We start from the raw sequence: 21,508 nt of genomic DNA on the forward strand, positions 1-21,508 counted from the left end.
CAACAGTTTACATTAAATTACAGGAAACGAAGATAGTCAAATATAAATGTGCAATGGCCAAATATTATATAGATTCAACAACCGTTACAACAAAGATAAATGAAAATTGTTCAGTCTTTACGTAATTTTATACCTCACACTTCCTGGAATAAAGAAATCCTTTAATAGCTATAAAGTTAAAGATGTGATTTACAGTTGACTTATTTATCAGCTTCAGGCATAGAGGTTTGATTTAAATAATGGCAAAGAAAGAAATGGGAAACATTTTTACTCGCAGATCTAAAATAGATGTGGAGTCATTGTGTCCCAGGTGGAATTTAAATCTTGGATGCTACTCAAAGAAGTATGATGTCTGTTGGCCTTGCACTTTCTTTTTAGTCTTGCACAGTCATGCATTGAACATCCAGCTTTACCAGTTTTACGAATATATGCTACATTACTTCTTTATTACAGCAGACATTGACCTCTTTTCCCCACATTCTGATTACAGCTGTAGTATCTATAGACAGTCAGTGCATCCTGCTCATTTTATGGTTTTTCAAAGTAAGTTGGAACCGAAAGGAAAAGCAAGTTGAAATGTTGCTTAACCCTGTTCTCTGTTACCTGATTACTTGCCTGCTTTAGACCAGGTAGTAAAAATGCAGTACTATTGCTCCAACCAGGCAAGAGTCGACTGAAAATATTTTTATTTTGCTGTTAAAGGAAGCTACTTGGATTTGGTATTGGTTGATATGACATCAAATGAGCTGAAAAGTAATTATTACAGTTTAGGGAAAAAAGCTCATAGGTCACAAAACTAAAAAAAATATATATGTATATACATGAACAACTAAGTCCCTATTAAACTGTGTGCTTCACAGCTTACTTAGTATATTTGTTGCTCATTTAATTATATTTATGTTATTAAACACTTGAATTTGTGATGTTTGAAATAATTGCTCCAGAAACTGTTTGTGTAGGCTGATAGTTAATGTTGTAATGTTAGTTAACAATTTTTTGTTAGATCTGAAATTACTTTATTATAGTTACAAAACAATAAACTAACCATAAATACTTATTTTGTTCTTCTTTTTTCTGCAGTGCCAGAGCATACAACATCAAGACGGTCCTTAATCTATACCACGCCACCCACCTTCCCCACCCAGTTTGCATGTACACAGGCACACACACAAATCTATACACACAAACAGTCCTCAGCGATGCCAAGGGGGGCTGATCAGCCTGCTGCCTGCTCTGACCTGCCCTGCCTCCTCACCTCACACCCTTGAGGCTGTGCTCACTAGGCGCCAACCTTTGACCTACCCTGTATAAAGCTGGGATCCAAAGGTCACCTGTTCTCCACTGAAGCCGGGAACACCCTCCTGTCGATCCAGGAGCTGCAGCCACCAGTGGCATTCAGAGGTAAATGGTGGAGAAAAAAAAAAAACATCAAAAGTGGTTTGTTTTTGGTCAGTATTCTCATCTGCAGGTTATCTGATAGGAAGAATTCAAGGGAAATATTAATTTAACTTGCTATAAATTATAACAAGTGTATGGATTTTGGCTGAAAGGTTTTTCATACATGTAGGATTTTTTTTTTTTTTTTTTACTTTTCCCCCAAAATCATTGGGATACACAGATTAAAATATTGTTTTACATTTACATACATTTGAATTAGCATTTGAGTAATGGTTTAAATTTATCCCCAGTAATTATATGTATCTAATTCAAAACACCTCAGAGATTCAAAAATAATATTTATATTGCAGAATATTTGTAGGTCTTTAGCATTGGGGTGTCAGTCAGGGATTAAAGAATAAAACATTTTGAGCTGAAGGGAAAGTCATTCTTATTTGACATTAAGTACCATTAAGAGGGGGAATGTGTGGTCCATAAGAAAACTTGATGATTTTCATAGATCCTTAATTGATTAAAATACTTGAATCTTTGTAGTTTACAAAATGAATAACGACTTGAGATTTAGTTACAAATTTACTAATACACTTATTCTTACAAGCCCATCTTTTGATCTTATCCAGCTTTAAAATTCTTGTTTTCTTTTTTAAAGCTTGATTTTCATTGGATTGCCTCCTTATTCCAACTATTTCTAACATCTACTAACTTTGTTTTCTCTCTTTTTATCTCCCTCTAAGTCTTGACAGTCTCCCCCTTTCTGTTTCCAGGCATGGCTCCCATTCGGGATTCCGTCAGCCATTCCCCTAATCAAACAGGTGACAACACATTGCCTTCTTGTTTTACTCTTCCTTTTCTTCTTCCTCCAAATGTCTTGCTCTAAATGTCTTGCTCTGGCTCTCTGCTTGGAAATTGTCAGACTGGGGCCTTGACTTTATACTCCTGACATTTAATCAGTGCCTATCAGTAGGACAGAAATTAATGAGAGAGAAATGTTTAATTTTAACAGTCACGGTCAAGGTTTCTTTATTGTCATTCGCATCGTATGTGGTACATGTGGTGGAACGAAATTGTGTACACAGGGTCCCAGTTAAATCCAGCAAAAGTGTAAATTGTAAAAGAAAAACAGTAATAAGATCTAAAATATGAACCAAGAGATACTCTAAATTAAGAATACGCTAAAGTGCAAAAAAATAAGTTGAACAACAGCAGCACGAACATGAGTCTGTGTGAGCAGATGAGTACAAATGAACACAGCAGCATGAAATAAAGCTTGCATTACACACTGTCCTTTCATACTTCAAAATCTAGTTGGTTGCGGCTCTGCCTCGTATTTCGAACACCTTTAGAGATCATCTAAGATTGTTTGAATTACATTAACTTTACTTCTGGGCAGTTTAGTAACTGTTGTAAATAACATTCTCCTGTTTAAAAACTGCTTCACCAAGTAGTTCTCATGTTTAAAGTATTACTTTAAAGCTCACGTTTCAGTTGAAACTAATGTTGGTCTCTCCTGTCAGGGTGTTGTTTCAGTAGCAGAGACTGATAAAATATTTTATATAACAGATTACTATAGTATTTTGCAATTGCAATTCAACAAAGAATCTGTCCAGAGGACCTGACTCAAATTTGTTACCTTTGCAAATACTTTAGTGGCAGAATAACTGTGTGTATACAAAACAAAAACATGACTGGATTGGGTGGGACCTGTTAAATCTAATTTTAGAAAACCTACCGGGTCTGGATACCAATGTTCTCAGACAATTACCATCCCAAATGCCTCTGCCTCCTCTCCTCTGCCAAACTCTGTCGTCAATTCCTTCATCCTCTCTGTTTTCTTACTGAGTAACCATCCCTCCTGTGTCCTTCATCTCCTCTCCTGCTGACAAGTCATCGTCTGCCTCATTGAATCTTAGTTAATAGATTTGGCATGCGTCCGAGTCCTCCTGTGGGGACAAATTAGTGACACCTGTGTCCAGGCTCAGGCCTGGCAATAAAAACATCCAGGACTGTTGGCAAGCTAAACTTTGAGACAAATGGTAAAATTTTAGTGTGAATGAGGATTTTATTATAGTGTGTCCAGTGGGCACTCTGCAGTAAGTTATTAAACAGTTGTCAAAAACAAGTGGAGTGTTGGTGAACATTTTTCTTTCTTTTTGGTTTGGCGATGGTGTGAAATTTAAAGGGACAGTTTGAGTTTTTGGAAGTTTTGATGAGTTGAAGCAGTGAATATTCATTATCGTGAAATAAGTGTGCCAAATAAGCACGAGATCCTGAACTGTTTCAACAAACATGTTGTTGCTTCTAGTTCTTTATTTGACACAATTACTAATGGAAAATCAGCCACTTCCCCTAATAACCAAACTTCTACAAATCAAATCTCTCTTACAAGTCAATCCTCAGAAAATCACACCTTTTCTCTTTCTCTGTTCTCATTTAGTGAGGTAGATAAACTGTTAAAATGTCTAGACCCTAAAAAATCTGCAGGACCAGATGAACTTCCACCTTATTTCTTAAGGCTGGCTGCTCATATTATTGCAGTACTGGTGTCCCACATCTTTAACCTGTCCATGAGCCAGAACTCCATCTCAGACACTTGGAAAACAGCCTTTGTTCTCCCTTTGCTCAAGGGAGGTGACCCCACATCAATGAACAATTATTGATCAATCTCTAAACTCTGCATTTTAGTCAAGGTTCAAGAAAAACTGATAAACTCTCAAATCAAAAAGTATCTGGACTCATTTAACATCTTACCTCTCCATCAATGTGGTTTCAGGAAACAAGCACAACGACTGCTTCACTGAAGGTTTTTAATGACATTGTTGAAGCACTGGATGCTAAGGATTATTGTGCTGCACTTTTGTTAGATCTGTCTAAAGCTTTTGACACTGTGGATCATAACATCTTGTGTCATAAGCTCTCAGAAATTGGTTTCTCAGATCATAACATTGGTTGGTTCTCTAACTTTCTGATCAGAGGCAATGTGTTCAACATAATGGTATTTTCTCCAGTTATTTAAGAGTACCACAAAGCTCAGTCTTAGGACCCACCCTTTTTACAATTTACATAGGTAACGTAGGTCAGAGCATCCCTGATGCATCCTTACACTTAGGTCGTTTTCACACTAGATAGTCCAGTAGACTCGGTTCGGTTTGGGACCAATATTCATGACCTTTTGTTTACATTTGAGCTGGTGCGTTTGCATTCACACTGCACTGTGCAGTCAGTCAACCTGTTGAACCAACCTGTTCCCCCGCTCGCCTGAGGGGGCGCTGCACCAAGAACTACTGAAAGAAACGACACAAAAACCTCTGAAGACACGTCTTCTTCTTCTGTAAATAAAAATAAAAACGAAGTGGCATCAAGTTTTAGCAGTTTTAGGAGTTATATTTTGTCATTTTTCAAAAATTGACTTGGCATGAGCAGAAGATGAGACAGAAGACCATGGAGAATATTGTTTTTCCACACAAGGCAGCTGACGGCTCCATATAAGGTCAGAGCAATGCGTGTTTGTTTGTCCTGCGGAGCGGGTCCAGTCTGTTTACATTCACACTGTACTCGAACCGCGCTGGAGTTCGCTTCTACCGGACCGAGACCTAGGTTTTATCCCGGGCCAGAGTTCGCCTTTTTGTTCCCTGACAGTTCGATGGTGCGTTAACACCTCCCTAAACGAACCAGACTTTCTAGGAAAACGAGCTAGAGTTCGATTACAGCGGACTAAACAGGGCTAGTGTGAATGCATCCTTATATGCTGATGGCACAGTTGTTTACTGTTGAGCTAAGACAGTTACTAAGACTTTCCAGCTTTTGCAATCTGCTTTCGACATCATCCAGTCAGATTTGTTCCATCTCAAACTTGTCCTAAATGCCGACAAAACCAAAGGGATGCTTTTTTCAAACAGGAAGCCGGTCCCAGCAGTTCTTCCTCTGATTTTATCCTTTAATGGTGTCCCTATTTAGTTTGTTGATTCTTACAAATATTTGGGTATCTTGGTCGACTTGCATCTCTTTTAAGCTTCACGTGGAAAATTTGTTAAAGAAACTGAAGGTTAAACTGGGTTTCTTTTTCAGAAATAGATCCTGTCTAACTCTGAATGCTAGGAAACGCCTTGTAACTGCGACTTTCCTTTCCTCCAGTGATTACGGTGACATTTTTCACATGAGCGCTCCTACAAGAACCCTGCAGATGTTGGATGCTGTCTATCATGGTGCACTAAGATTCATAACTAGCTATAACTATCGTACCCATCACTGCACCCTGTATTCACTGGTTAACTGGTCATCATTAACTTCATGCAGACTCTCTCACTGGTACATTTTTATCTTTAAATCACTTCTTGGTCTGTTGCCTTCATACATCTCCTACATGTCACTGCGTGAGTGCAGCTACAGCGTGCGCTCTCATGACATTATGTGCAGTGTTCCCCCAGTGAGAACTGAACTAGGCAAAAGGGCCTTATCCTACTCCGCTCCTGTTTCCTGGAACATCTTGCAAAAAGATTTGAAGCTCTCGACCTTGACCTCTCTAAGTGGCTTTAAACATATGTTAAGTTCCTGGCAAGAACCAATGCAGACATGTTCCTGTTTTTAGTTTTCTACACCGCCTCGTAATTGAGCTGTTTTTTCGCTACGTTTCCTTGTATTTATCCTTTTTAATTATAATTTTGTTTTAAATTGTAAAAAAATAAATAAATAAAATTTTTATGTTTGAACAGCTTTGTTAAGGACACAGAACTTAGGGCTACGTGGTTAAATAAAGGTTTAAATAAATAAATTAAAATTGCATCATGCAATCTCCTCAGAATGACCCCAGACCCAACTCAACAGTGCTAACCACTAAGCCATTGTGATGCCAGTAACACATTAACACTGATAACTAAGATGTTTTTTATGACATTTGAGGCATACCAATTTAATTAATACTCAAAATTACAATATAGGAATGCATCTATGTGGGCAGATCCGAGTGTTTACAGTGTGGAGGTTTAGCACATACAGTAGTGGAGCTGGGCAATATGGACCAAAATTAATATCCATTTTAAGATGAATGGCAATATACGATATATATCAATATTTTTTTCTTTCCATAAAGTAATAACAAAAATATATTTGAGTCAAAGCTTTGTCCCAATTGTCACACAAGTACATTTATTAATAGCTGTTACTATACAACATAAATGTCTAAAAAATAAACTATTTACATATATTAGTTTTTTTTTTTTACATTTATTTTCTTACTTTAAATAATACTCTTCAGCTGCGCCGCCTTCACGAAGTTAATAAGCGTGTGTGAACTGCAGCTGCAGGTCCGACTGACTTCAGCCTCCTTCCCTGAGACAAACCACGGTACAAAATTAATTTAGCTATGCTGTGCCTTATGAGAAGAACAGTGAGAGGTAGAACGACATTAATAAAGTAGTGGCTTATCATATTGCTAAAGACACTGTTCCAGTCTCAACTGTGGAACAAGACAGCCAAAGAGTTAGCCGTCTTGTTCCACAGTTGAGACTGGGGCCGTGTCTTTAGCAATTTAAGCTACTGCTTTATTATTAATGTTGCACTACTTCTCTCATTGTTCCTCTCGTAAGGCACAGCACGGCTAAATTAATTTTGTATTGTGGTTTGTCTCAAGGAAGGAGGCTGAAGTCAATTGGACCTACAGCTTCACACACACTTCATACTCCACTTAAAGCGCTGTTTTAAATGGTGAAAAAGATCATAATGCCAACCTTTTGCCAGGACTTGTTTTCGGCATTGTCTACAGAAAACATTTTTCTATTGCTCATCTGACAATTTAAATCCAAACCATTTCCAAATAACAGCCATTGTTTTTCTTTTTGCTCAGCAGCTAAGCTGCTCTTCGATATCGTTTTCTTTGTTTACTTGTACTAAACTCCCGCCCACCTGGAGAAGCAGGAAGTAGGGGGAGTGCACGCGGGTGAGGGGCTGTGTTTGTATTCAGTGAGGGGAAATAGAGGAGTCGCGTGCAGTTGGCGCAGACGGGAGAAAAATAACTAAACTGATTTTCAAGTCTTGAATATAACTCAACGTAGAAATATTGATATAGACAATATAGTCCCATCTTATATTGTGTATGAAATTATCTCAATATTTTTAAAATATCGAGATTTCGCCCAGCTCTATATAGAAGAGATGTTTTAAATTATGAACAGTCATTCCAGCACGCACAGTTCTATTCGGATATTGTTTAACACAATGATTAATATAGATTTTTCTTTTTGTTTATCGGATAAAAGTGATCGGAGCAGATTCTTGACGTTAAAAGCTGATCCTTGCGGTTGATGTTTCCAAGCCAGACTTGGCGACATCCTTTTGAGTTCCTTCGCATTTCTTGATTTTTGGGATGAAGTGAGAACTGCTCTTTGCCAAACTGTCTGCCAGGTTGGACCATCCTTTAACCCAACATGAAACTACCATTGCGATGTACGTAAAAAAAATACTCTATGGTCAGACTTACGCCACTGTGACAAGCTAATTCATGCATACTAAAACGGTGGTTTGCGACAAAACTGTATGCAGTATGTGTTACTTTATATGAAAACTATGTATTGAGCTCACGTTAATAGAAGTAGAAAGCAGGAAGTGCAAATCTGCCCCCAGTACCAGGAGTATTGAGACTAAAGAGGTTAAATGATTGCCATGTCCATCTGTCCATCCATTGTTTTCCAGGTTTGGAGCATCCTGGATTGGATTCACAGTATGAGCCATCTCCCTGGTCCTCTGGCTCCCCATGCAGCAGTGACGGCAACAGCAACTGGGGCAAAGTCCTAGTTGATGGAAGTACAGACAAATCCAATAACACTTGTTCAACCAGCTCCTCTGTCTGGCCTCCTTCCTCCTCTTCATTTTCTTGCTCCTCCTCTTCTTCTTCTGGCTGCGGTTCAGGATCAGATCCTGAGCTGTCAATAGAATGCATGGATGCAGATTCTAACTCTTCAGTCGGCTCAGAGAAGAACCTAAGCATTGTTGCTGCAACTACCGTAATGATGATGTCAGCAAATGCTGCTTCCTCAGTATCCTCTACAGCTTCTTCGCACTCCTCTTTGGTAACTTCTACCATGATGGTCGGTGCAACTGTGAATGGAGATGGCAACAATCAGGTTGGAGGTGTGGGAACCATCAGCAGTGCAAATAATGGAAATATTATTACTGGATCCACACACTACTCCATGGCTGGACCCAACAGTATTAGCAGCAATAACATGAGTAACCACAACAAGTTAGTCGGCAGCAGTTCTGTATGGGGCACCCAGTCAGGCAGCAACATGAATACTGGCGGCAGTAACTCTTATATCAATGGGTCAAACCCAAGCATTTTAAACCCAAATGCCAACCACGGTGCCTGGCCACAGAATTTAACCCCAAGCCCATTGTGCCAGGGGCAACGGCCTCCACAGGCTCCGGGGATTAGTTCCAAACTGAATATGGTTCCTCAACAGGGGTCCTTGTTGGGCTGGGGTGGCATGGCAGCTCCAGATAACGACCGTGTGATGGAAGACATTGAGGTAAATAATGGTACATCAAGCAGCAAGGTGATAGGAGGCAGCAACAATGGCAATGGTGGTCTGCACCCTACCAACCTTAACACTGAATCAATTGGACCAAATAACACTATAATGATGAATACTACTACTACTACTAGCACCACAATGACCTCTAGTGCACCAGACTCTACCACCTCACCCCACCTCAGTGGGGATTGTTCCTGGGGTCCCATTGGAGGAGGAAATGGGGGGCTGCTGGCCAATGGAAACTCCTCATTAGCACCCCATCACCCTCAAGGAGAGTCAGGGGGTACTGGATCCTTTGGTACACCTTGGGGCACAGCTACCTACCCTGTAGACAAGGGCCCCTTAAATGTAGACACTGTGAACCCCCAAATCTCCTCTACTGCTGCTTTCAAGAGTAATAACCACAATAACACTGGGGTCTCACGGTGGGACCAAGGACCCACTAATACCCCAAACCAGCCTCAGAGTAATATATCCTGGAGTGTTGGCCCAAACCAAATTCCAGGCTCTACAGGCCAAATATCAGGAAATGGAAACCAAACTACTATGGGTCCTCCAGCAGGGATACCTCGACCCATGGGGAGCAGTGCATCCTCTTCTTCCTCATCATCTTCTTTCACATCTAACAGCAAAATTTCAAATGGAGAATGGGGATCAGCAACTCCTTGCAACAACAATTCAGATGCTGGAAGTCAAAAAGGAAGTTCTGCCAACAATGGGTGGAAGAGCCTTGAGGATGACGCCATGGGCATGGGAGGAGGCAGCGGCAGTGGAGGCCAAAACTTTGGAAGTGTCACTGGAGGCTGGGGTCGCTCTGGAGGAAGTGAAGGAAGCGCTGAGAGCTCTGGTGGTAGATCTAGCTCAGACAGAGACGCCAGCCAGTCTAAAGGAGGAAACCGTAGAAAAGGTAACCCTACCACAGCAGTACCATCGACGCTGACCCGGCTTGATGTGGATCCAAGGGTTTTGTCAAACACAGGATGGGGACAGACACCCGTACGGCAAAACATCGCCTGGGATGTGAATTCTCCTGCAAACAGCAAGGATCCCAGAGGCGAGGAAAGAAAGAGTAGCACAGGCTCTGGCTGGGGCTCAGCAGCACAGGCAGCTCCCTCCCAGACCTCTGGAGGTAAATAAAGTTTATAGAACTTAAACTTTGTGTTAAAATGATAAATAAAACCACATTATATATTGAATACCTAACAAGCAAATAAATGAGTCTTCTTTTATGTGCTTGCAGGTTGGGGGGTTGGGCCAAGCAGCTCAGGCTCAGATAGTGGAGGTTGGGGGGAACAGAGACAAACATCTGGGTGGGAAAGTAAAGGACCTCCTAATAAAGGAGGTGGGAATAGTGGCTGGGATGATGAATCCAGTTACAAGAACAGTAACACCTGGAACAACAATAACATCAAAGATGACAGGTAATTGCTTTTTTTTCTTCACAATTTTATAAAAAAAAAAAAAAATAAATAAATAAAAAATATATATATATATATATATATATATTATATATATATATATATATTTTTTTTTTTTTTACGTATTTATTTATTCATTTATTTTGCAGGTCCTCAACATGGACTAATGCACCTAAAATGCAGAAGGGCTGGGGTTCCAATAGTGGAAATGGAAGTGAAAACTGGGGTGTTGATGGTTCCAGAACAGGGGCCAGCAACCACTGGGGGGAACCTCAAAAAAGTGCAGGCTCAGTGGGATGGGACAGCGACAGCGACCGGTCTGGCTCTGGATGTTGGAGCGAGCCCGGTCGTACCAACACCAGCAGCAACAACACCTGGGTTGGCAGCGGGGGATCAAATACTCCAGACCAGAGCACTCCAAACTCCAGCTCTAACTGGGGAGACAATGTCAACAAACCCAGTCCTCAGAGTAACAATCAAGGCTGGGGTGAGCCAACGAAGAACAACCATGGAGCTCAGAACTGGGGTGAATCCAACTCTAAACCCTCTAACGAGTGGGGAAAAGGTCCTGAATCCAACATGTCCAGAGGCAATTCAAGCTCCAACAAGCCCACGGGTACTTACTTACCTGTGCAACAATTATTTTTGTTGGTTTCACCAAATATTTAACAAGCGCATTTAAACCTTTTTACTGTAAAGCCTAATTCTATGCTTTTGCTCATATTTTAGGCTGGCTGGGGGGGCCCATGCCCCTAGTAGGTCAGAAGGAGGAAGCTGCAACTGGATGGGAAGAACCTTCTCCAGAGTCCATTCGTCGGAGAATGGAAATTGATGATGGAACTGCAGCTTGGGGCGATCCTGGTAAACACGACTTCAGATGCTGTTCTTACCAGCAAGAGATTTGTATTTAGCAAAAATCTTTCTTTGGCCGATTTCTTAAAATTGTATTACTTAATGTGCAGGCAAATACGGTGGTGGATCTGTCAACATGTGGAATAAGACAAGTCAGTCGAATCAGGAGGCCATAGGCCCGTCATCTCAGAGTCAGCCTCACCCAGCACACAGCTCCACACAGCCTATGCAGCATCTGAACCAGGATAAAAGCTGCAGTTCAGGTTTGTTTTAATATGTGGACATGCATGCAAAGTTTGGCTGTCGATGTCTAACTTAAATGTTGCTGATATAATTACATAAACAAGCTGCAAAAATATACCAGGCCTTTTATTAAATAACAGCAACGTCGGCGCACAAATACGTAAAAACAAAACACTTTAATGACCATGGCCTAATATCTAAAGTTGTGTAAATGCAAAGCTTTTTCAAAACCGTTAAAATCACATGTTTAGGCATTCACCTTGTTCTATTGGTTCGCCCTCTTATTGCAAAAAAATATAAATTGGCACAACAGTGGCACATATGTCCATATCTTTGACTTGTACCAGAAGATGAAAGTAGAAAGTCTCTGTTAAAAGAGCATACAACTGAATAAAAAAATAAAAATAAAAAAAATCACAGAATCAATGAGTTGAAACCACCTTTTTACCTGGTTTCTGTAGACAGCTTTATTTAACAAGGTTTTAGTAAAAAAATAAATAAATGCAGACCTTTTGTGCAGTTTTTTATGGCATTTTATTACTGTAGTAATCTTTATCTCTGGTTTATTGCAAAGCACTTCGTGAATTTCTAAAGAAAGGTACTATGAAAAACAATTTTTTTGTATCTGATATAATCTGAAGTGCTGGTGAATTAATTACAACTAGCATATTTCTTGTTTTAATGTTCACATGCATGTCTCTGTGACAAGGCATACATACAGCACCACAATAATGAAAGATAAAGCTTTCTGCAAGTCCTAATTCTTGGATCCACCCTCTTTTTGGACAGATAAGACGTTCAAAGTATTTCCTATTTTTACAAGGATGTTTGTGTGTGCATGCAGGCACATGCATTCAAGCCCATACAGTGCCGTGCACAGCCTTCAGAGATTTAAATCCAAGCCTGTACAGCCAGCCAGTCCTCTGTCTCCTTGTTGCGCCTCAGGCTTTTTGTGAAGCCAGTTGAGTCATTCCTTTGGAATGCTAAGAGCATCAATGTTTCCTCTTCTCTCATTCACCCTTTTTTCCTCTTTCTTTGCTCACCCACAACTGCACAAGAAGCACACACTTTGGTTGAGTTTAGTACAATAGTACAAGAAAGACCAGTAGTATATTTATGTATTTATTTTTGGTTTAATGTTTGAAATGGTTAATGTAAGATTTAGAGAGGCCCCTAAGGAGGAGAAATGCAGGGATGAGGTTGTTGTTCAGGATTCATTGGGTAGTGAACTAAATGAAGCAGCTACATGAGCCCTGGGGAAAAAAAGGTTGGACAAACTCCTCAGCTACTGCTCTGGAAAAGTTATTGGCTTTATGAAGCAGTGGTTAGTGTGTTTGTATTTTTTTTGTAAGTTGAACAGTCAGTAAATATAGACCTTATGGAAAAAGAATGTCAGGTCTAAGTGTTGACTTTTAGCTGGGCATTTTTTAGTTTGTGAGGTGCACATGTGAGCTACTTAAATCTTGGATCAACTGAAGCAATTGCATAAAATAAACTGAAATCAAGAAATGCAGGATTGCAGATTTTGATCTTGGATGTGTGTAACGAGTGTGTTTTGGCTTTAGTGCCAGCAGAAAAGTAAAAATAAATGCCTCTAGGTGTAAATCTTTTATCTCATTCTGTTTATATTTGTGTGTTCTTCATCATGCTGTTATGTGCTTGTGGACCTGCATACAAGAGTAGGTCTGGAGCCTGAGGCTATCCCATGATCAGTCCTATTTTTACAGAGAAGTATCCCTGGCATCTCACCACCAGACTCCCCCTGTGGAGGGAGGAAGTGGCAGGTTTGGGTGGTCAGCTGTAACCTGAGCCTTTTGAACCCAAGCAGGCAATTTCAGGGATACACTTACACTTGGGCTTGGGGCTTGAAAGGTTAAATATTCAAGTAAACACTTACATAACCAAACCAACACAGTTGCTCAAGGCCATCAGTATAATCAAGTTAAAGAGAAGAAACAAGTTTTAAAAAGTTTACTAACTTCAGAGAGTTACTAGTGTTATTAAAGCAACAGTTTTTAATTCCCACTAAATGTCTGCAGTGTCAAAGTCACGTAAGTGCACATTTTAGAGCCTTTACCACAGGGTTCAAATGAGTACCTGTTTCCTGCAGGGTGGGGTGAGCCTTACCCCCAACAAAAGGAGTCTTCATCTTGGGGCGAGCCTACAGCTGGCCCACCTGTGACTGTGGACAATGGGACATCTGCCTGGGGGAAGCCCATAGACAGCACTGCTGGCTGGGACGAAACCAACAGGGAAAGCAGAGATTCTGGATGGGGCACCCAGAACAAACCTGGTAGGTGGACACAAGAATATGTTTTATGATAAATGGTTTTGATTTGAGTTTTTTATTTATTTATAGAATAGATGCATGATAAAGGTTACAGATATGTGCACGTTGAATGTATTCATTTCTACATCTCTACCTTCATCCTTAGCATCTTCAGGCCCTAAGCCCATGGAGACGTGGTGTGGTGACAATGTGTCCATGAGCAACAGCTGGGATCAGGAAGAGGAGGTAGAGATCGGAATGTGGAGCAACGGCCAGCAGGACAACAGGTCTCATGACCAAAACACCTGGAACTACAAGAATAAAGGCTCCAACAAGGTTTGTTCCTCATGATCTTTACATGGGAATGTAAGAAACTTTCATGTCAGTAGATCTTATCCTGGATTATTCTAGATTCAAAATGTTCAGTTTTATGTTTTTGCTTACACTTTACTGACTTTCAGATGAACAAACCAGTCAACAAACAGGATGAACCCTGGATGAAACCCTTCATCAGTCAGTTCAACAACATGAACTTCTCCGTGAGTACTCTTCAGAGTTCAGTGACTTTAAATTATTACTTTAGTATGCTTGTACTTTGTGAAACGATGAAAAACATTGAAAGAATGAAAGATGAACACCTTGAACCACAGCAGAACACCAGCTCCCAGTAACCATTGCCTACCTGAATGTGTCCTAATATATGACTTGTATGGAAATGAACGCTTGATTCTACTTGGTCAATGTTCACTCGTACAGAGTGATCTGCCAGCTGTCTTCCACATTGTTTTCTTGTTTGAACTTGCAGAGAGACTCTCCTGATGATCCCATGAAGACAGCAGCTGGGATGGTCACAGACAGACGTATGGACATAAGCAGTATGGGAGACTTTAATGGCGGGGTGGGGAAGAACCCAGGGTCCCGACACCAGTTCCACAAGGAATCTGCCATGGATCGCAGTCCTTACTTTGACAAGGTAGACAGACCTGTTCTGTTTCACTCCCTGTCTTTAGTGTAGTAAATGTCTAGTTGGGAGGTGTTTTATCATCTCAGTATTCCCCCTGGTGGTTGGTTTAACAAACTGCAGATGGTGCTTTATTTAAAGAATGTCTTTTTTTTTTTTTTCCTTCAGCCTCAAAACCAAACAGAATGCTTAAAACTTTAGACTCAAATGTTGTAGTATATATTTTACAAGGATTGCAATTAATACAAAATAGTGATAATTTACTTTAATAGTTTTTATTTATTTATTTATTTTTAAACAAACTACTTTGAGTTTGGCTTTGCTGCTTTTGCTCTAGCGCTGCTGCTTACGTTATTCTTTTGTTTCAAAGGTTTTAACTTTTTGGTCACTTCACAACTTCTCTTCTACAGTGCTCATGTCTTTATTTCATCACTTGACTCCATCTCGTTTGTGATTCTCTTTTTGCTTTTCTACAATCTTGTACCATGCAGGTTCTCTTATTTCCTGTTTTCATGTTTTTCTCACTCGCCCTCCCTCTCCTGGCCTTTTTATGCAAAATTAATTATTTTCTTTTCTTGTCTCTTTCCCTCTCTGTGCTTGTTTGGCTGCCAATGTGCTTCCTGTCCCTCTGTGCTTGCCGTCCATCTGCTGTGTACCTGGCTTTTGCTTCTGCAGCTTTCTGCCTATGATTGCCCAGCTTCTGACGAGCTCTCCTCCAATCAGAGCATGAGCCTTTCCCCTAGCAATTCTGCTCAGCCCTGTGTCAGATCTGGGCCAGCCCCAACCCTCTCTAGTTCTGGTGCTGCTCCACAGGTGAGTATGGATGGATGAAGAGCGGGTTTGTCTTTTGATCTTGAGCCATTTGTCACACTGCTACATGTGAAGAAATGCTTAATGGGTGGTATTGATATTTATTTTTAAATAAAATTGACATTTTCCTTACACTTTATTATTGCTTAGCACTTCCAAATAAATTACTCAAAACCTTTTTACACCGTTGAGAGTAATATTTTAACTTGTTAAAAATTGCATAAATATTTCCTTGGTGTGTGTTTGTTTTTTAGAATGTAAACCCTATGTTGGGTGGCAGTAGCGTAGCACAGGGCCGAGGCGGCCCACAATCTCAGCCCCCACCTCAACCCAATCTTCGTAACCAAGTGCCTCCACCCATCCTGCCCTCTCAGGTAGCAAAGAAAAAGAAAAGTTTTTTTTATTGTGTTCACTGATCTTCAGTTTTTTAATAGAAAATGTTTAGTTTACACTAATAATAATGTAAAAAATCTGTATTTTCAGAAAGTATTAATTCAACAATTTCCTGCATGATCAATAAAGTTCTATCTTATCTTATTTTGCTTTTTGAATTTGACCACATATTATTTGAATCACGACCCATGAATGTGCTTTTCATACCTTCTAATCAGCATTTGTTTTGTTTGAGAACAAACTTTCTGAAATTGTTAATGTTATTTTGTTAATTCCATCAATTCATAGTTGCTATTTGAAAGAATTGCCAGGCATTATGATAAAAACACTGTAAAGATCAAACATTGTTAAACAGGATATATTTGAAATCCTGAACTGCTCCAGTACTTAAATCTTGTTCCTATGCAGGTCCCCCCATCCTTGTTGAAGTACCCAGGAGGTAACGGTGGCCTGAACCCGCTGTTTGGCCCTCAGCAGGTGGCTGTGCTCAACCAACTCTCCCAGCTCAACCAGCTGTCGCAGCTCAACCAGATCAGCCAGTTACAGGTACAGAAACAAAACCTATACACACGTACGCAAATGTTTTTAAAATATGTAGACTGGTGTTAGGGTTTCTGTTTGTTGACCTTTATGCTGCATGCAACATTTTAAAGTTCCTTGTTTCTCTAAACTGTTCAAACATTACTGGTACATTTAACATTTTTTGTGATTGCCTCTTCTGTCTGCAGCGTCTTCTCCTTCAGCATCAGCAACAACAAAAGGCTCAAAACCAGAGAACCATGCCTGTGGGTCGTCAAAACGATCAGGTGTGGGTCCATTAATTCTGCTAAATTATACTTTGAGTAAATTTTTTTTTAAAAAGTAAAAAATTTGTCTTTTGTTTCCTCTAAAACATTTTTAACCTTCCATTTCCTGTTTCCAGACACGTCCCATTGGTTCATCCCCATCAATGATGCAGCTGCCGCGACACCTGGACCCCTCCCTGCTGAAGCAGGCCCTGCCACTCAAAGCATACCAAGAAAACTACTTGTCCCAGAATCCCTCTGAGATGCAGAAGGATGCTGCCACCATCGGATCCTTCAACAACTTCCCTTTAAGTATGTTAATTACGAGAAGTCAGTCTTATTTCACGAGAAAGCCATATGTTCAGGTGGGACTGAAGCTTCTCTTCCTCTACTTTCAGACTTGAACTCTAACCTGAATGTATCCCTGGACATGGGTGTTGGTGGTGGAAGTAGTAGTGGTGGAGCTGTGAATTACAAAGAGCCACCCCAGTCCAGACTGAAGAAACTTTGGGCTGCTGACCCTCTGGAGCAGAACAGCAAATCTGGTACATTGGACAGTAGTTTTATGTTTTTATAGTAGGACTTTTGCCGTAGGAAATTAAACAAACATTGTTCTTTCTTTTTTAAGCCTTCTGTATGAAGGCTTTAAATTTGTCTCAAACTTTCTGTTGGATTCACAGTGTTTTAAATATATGCAAAGTTTTAGTTTACTGCAAATCAAAATAGGTTTAGAAATATTATTTGAGGCTGTTAAATTAAGTGTTTTCTTGTAATAGGCTCTTGTTTGTGTTTGCTCCACAGGTGCTATGTCGTCTGGGCTGCGTCTGGAGGACTCTCCCTTCTATGATTTCCTGTCTCCTGGCCCCTCTCCCCTGAGTCCTCCCGGCCAATCAATGGGCTCTGTGGGCGATGGCTGGCCGCCCCGTGCCAACTCCCCCCCACCCCATGGAAACACTGTCACTTGGCCCCCAGGTACATGCGCCTTCACATTCACCAACAGTTTAAAATGGATTGCTTTGAAAACTGCTAATCGCGTCGAGGTTCTTGTTTGCAGAGTTCCGGCCCGGGGAGCCTTGGAAAGGTTACCCCAACATTGACCCTGAGACTGACCCTTACGTGACACCTGGAAGTGTCATCAACAACCTTTCCATCAACACCGTCCGCGACACAGACCACCTCAGGGACAGGAACAACGGTAACCAACGCGTTGCAGAATAAAATATTAGACGCAACAGGTGTTAGTCTAACAGTCTGAACACACAATCCTGCCGAGTAACACTCCTGATGTTTCTCAGGGCCATCCTCATCACTGAACACCACGATGCCTTCTAACAGTGCCTGGTCATCCATTCGTGCCTCCAGCCACAGCGGTTCCCTCACCAGTACAGCACAAAGCACTTCAGGTATGTTTGAAATTCAGGTCAAAGCCACATGGAGCTTTCCATGGATGCAAGAACGGCTTAACCAGGGCAGAACTACACTGCTAACAGGACCTTGCTGCTAACAGCATCATGCTAACCGGACCACAATGCTAGCTGGACCATGCTGCTAACAGCACCATGCTAACAGAACCACATTGCTAGCAGGACCATGCTGCTAACAGGACGATGCTGCTAACAGCATCATGCTAGCATAACCACACTGCTAGCAGGACCATGCTGTTAACAAAACCACACTGCTAACAGAACTACACTGCTAACAGGACCAAACTGCTCACAGGATCATATTGTTAACAGGACCGCACTGCTAACAGAACCACACTATTAGCAGAACCATGCTGCTAACAGGATTGATCTGCTAACAGTTTCGCATTGCTAAAAAAAACACACTGCTAACAGAACCGCACTATTAGTAGAACCACGCTGCTAACAGGACCACTCTGCTAACAGGACCACTCTGTTAACAGGACCACACTGCTAACATCACCACACTGCTAACAGGACCACTCTCCTAACAGCATCACACTAACAGGACCGCAGTGCTCACGGGACCATACTGCTCACAGGAACATGCTGCTAACAGGACCGCACTGCTAACAGACCATACTACTAACAGGACCGCACTGCTAACAGGACCGCACCGCTAACAGGACCGCACTGCTAAAAAAACCACGCTGCCAACGGAACCGCGCTGCTAACGGAACCGCGCTGCTAACAGGACCATACTATTAACAGGACCATACTACTAACAGGACCGCATTGCTAAAAGAACCACACTGCTACAAGAACCACGCTATTAAAAGAACCACGCTGCTAACGGAACCACGCTGCTAACGGAACCATGATGCTAACAGGACGACGCTGCTAACAGGACCACACTGCTAACAGGACCACACTGCTAACAGGACCATACTGCTAACAGGTCCATACTGCTAACAGGACCATACTGCTTATGGAACCACGCTAACAGTAACCGTGTTTTTATAACACAGTTTTTATTTTAATTGCTTTTTATTGTTGTCTGTACTCTATATGTTGTCTCTATAAAACAGATCTCTTGAAAATGAGTCCTCATGACTCAATGAGACTACCTGTATAAATAAAGGTTAAATAACATAAATATTGCCATCAGTTAGAAATAAAATTAATTCAGTTTATTCCTGTACACACACTATTTTTCACTGATTACTTTGGGTTTTTTATTTATTTATTGTAAAAAAACGTTTATTTTCTCACTCCTTGCAGCTCGACCCAGTGAATCAAAGTGGTCTCCTGGTGGTGGTTCTGTGTCCAACTCCTCTCTAGCCCACGAGCTTTGGAAGGTTCCTCTGTCTCCCAAGCCGCTGCCAGTACCGGCCCCCTCCAGACCCCCACCCGGCCTCACCAGCCAGAAGCCCAACCCTGCCCCCTCTGGCTGGGATGGCTCTGCCCTGAGGCTGGGGGGCTGGGCCTCCTCTGAGTCCAGATACACACCTGGTGAGGAAAAAATAAGAGACTCATAAACTTTCCACTCAAGCTTTTTAAAAATACAGCTCTAACTTCAATAAACAAGCTTTTGTTGCAAGAAATACTAAAATAACCAGGTAATTTGGTAGCATATATAAATGTTTCAAAATTACATTAAGAAGAAATATGACGGCTGAAAGACTATGATCCAAATTTACAAAAAGTTGTCTGCTTTAAAACTGGTTTTATCATGCTTGAATGTTAAATCAAAGGCCGTACTGCTCCTGTTTTTACAGGTTGACATATTTACGTTTTTTTAATGCTGACTTTAATCACAGTTTTATGATCGTCTACTCTCTGTGATTGCAGGTTCCAGTTGGGGTGAAAGCAGCAGCTCAGGAAGAAGTCAATGGCTTGTTCTGAAAAATCTCACACCTCAGGTACTGACATAATAAATATGACCTTATTTTTTTCTGGTTTTGTTTATTTGAAGTAGATAAAAAAAGAAAACACTGAAGGTGTCTGATAATGGCCAGCTTCATCATTTGGGTCAACTCTGTTCATGGTGGTTTCCCAGATCGATGGCTCAACGCTGAGGACCTTGTGTATGCAGCACGGCCCTCTGATCACATTCCACCTCAACCTGCCACATGGCAACGCCGTGGTTTGCTACAGCTCGAAGGATGAGGCTGCCAAGGCCCAGAAGAGCCTGCACATGTAAGAACCTCTGACACACAGCCAATCAAAAGACCAGCAGGACTAACATCCTCATGACATGCTGGTTATGAAGAAAAAAAAAGTGTTCAGTACAAGGTTGTCATTCTGATGCAAATTTTATGTCATTTTCATTAACTTTCATCAATTTGGGAGGAAAAAAAGGCTTAAATTTGATCTGGTTGACGAGATAACTATGGATGTGCTGCCATTTTAAAACAACTCCAGTTTCAACAACTTGGCCGTTCATACAAACACCGTTTACGCCAGTATTCTGGCAGAGAGGAAATGAAAAATGTTGAGATTGGAGTTGTTAAAGATCTGGTCCTCAGTCAGATCAAAAGTAAACACTATTTTCTAAATTCTGTTAAAGTAAACCCCCACTTTGGTTATAATTACAGGTGTGTTTTGGGGAACACTACTATTCTGGCTGAGTTTGCCAGCGAGGAGGAAATCAACCGTTTCTTTGCACAAGGGCAGTCAATGGCCACTCCCTCCTCTGGCTGGCAGACCATAGGCTCCTCTCCGAGCAGAATGGATCAGTCTCACCCCTTTCCCAGCCGCGCCTCTGAACTGAACCAGTGGAACAGCAGCGACCTACAGAGGTCCTCTCTCTGGGGCGGGCCCAACTATTCCAGTAGCCTGTGGGGGACCCCCGGTGGCACCGAGTCGGGAAGGATCAGCAGCCCCTCTCCAATCAGCTCCTTCCTCCCGGTGGATCACCTGACGGGGGGCGGCGACTCCATGTGAGCCTCGCGGTCAAACCGACTGGGGGAAGGGTCAGTGTTGAATTGTTAATCATCAGAAGAAAATGGATTTAAAAAAAAAAAAAAGTAGTTCTAAATGCAACGGCACTAGTTGGACTCTTTCTCACTTACAAGATATTCAACAAAACGGGGTCTCCCCCCGTGGAATACAAGTTACGTTTCTCTTTCTGCACATATGTCCACTTTGTTTTAGCCCAAAAACATATCAGTCGGAATACTTGAATCATGCAGGCCAATTCTATAATGTGAACAGATGGATTTTTGCTTCCAGGTAGTGCTCTTTCAGACCGAAAAAAGCTTCAGTAAAGTTCAATATTATTATTATTATATATTTTTTGTTTCAAATTGTCGTGTTTATTTGAATTCCAATTCTTTTTTTCTTTCTTTTTTTTATGTTTTCATTTAATTATTTTTTTTGCATTTGTTTGCTGACAATGTTGGAGTATGAGCTTTTTTTAACTTTGCACTGAATGTGGTTTTTTCTCAG

General features: G+C 41.1%; 1 protein-coding gene across 1 annotated transcript; it reads left to right on the forward strand.

Moving 5' to 3' along the window:
• Nucleotides 1–1,389: 1,389 nt before the first annotated feature.
• On the forward strand, nt 1,390–21,316 carry LOC119421562 (trinucleotide repeat-containing gene 6A protein). Its single transcript, XM_037688904.1, has 23 exons — nt 1,390–1,401; nt 2,163–2,210; nt 8,083–10,053; nt 10,165–10,345; nt 10,492–10,958; nt 11,072–11,203; nt 11,305–11,457; nt 13,548–13,730; nt 13,873–14,042; nt 14,168–14,245; nt 14,512–14,679; nt 15,732–15,851; nt 16,279–16,416; nt 16,599–16,676; nt 16,793–16,967; nt 17,054–17,200; nt 17,457–17,627; nt 17,710–17,850; nt 17,951–18,058; nt 19,340–19,570; nt 19,910–19,980; nt 20,118–20,257; nt 20,656–21,316. Exons 2-23 carry the CDS (start codon nt 2,165–2,167, stop codon nt 21,002–21,004), a joined length of 5,418 nt encoding a protein of 1,805 aa, XP_037544832.1. The 5' UTR covers nt 1,390–1,401; nt 2,163–2,164; the 3' UTR covers nt 21,005–21,316.
• Nucleotides 21,317–21,508: the final 192 nt, after the last annotated feature.

Source organism: Nematolebias whitei, chromosome 15 (genome assembly GCF_014905685.2).
Source record: "Nematolebias whitei isolate Nwh7 chromosome 15, NemWhi1, whole genome shotgun sequence".
Taxonomy (NCBI): domain Eukaryota; kingdom Metazoa; phylum Chordata; class Actinopteri; order Cyprinodontiformes; family Rivulidae; genus Nematolebias; species Nematolebias whitei.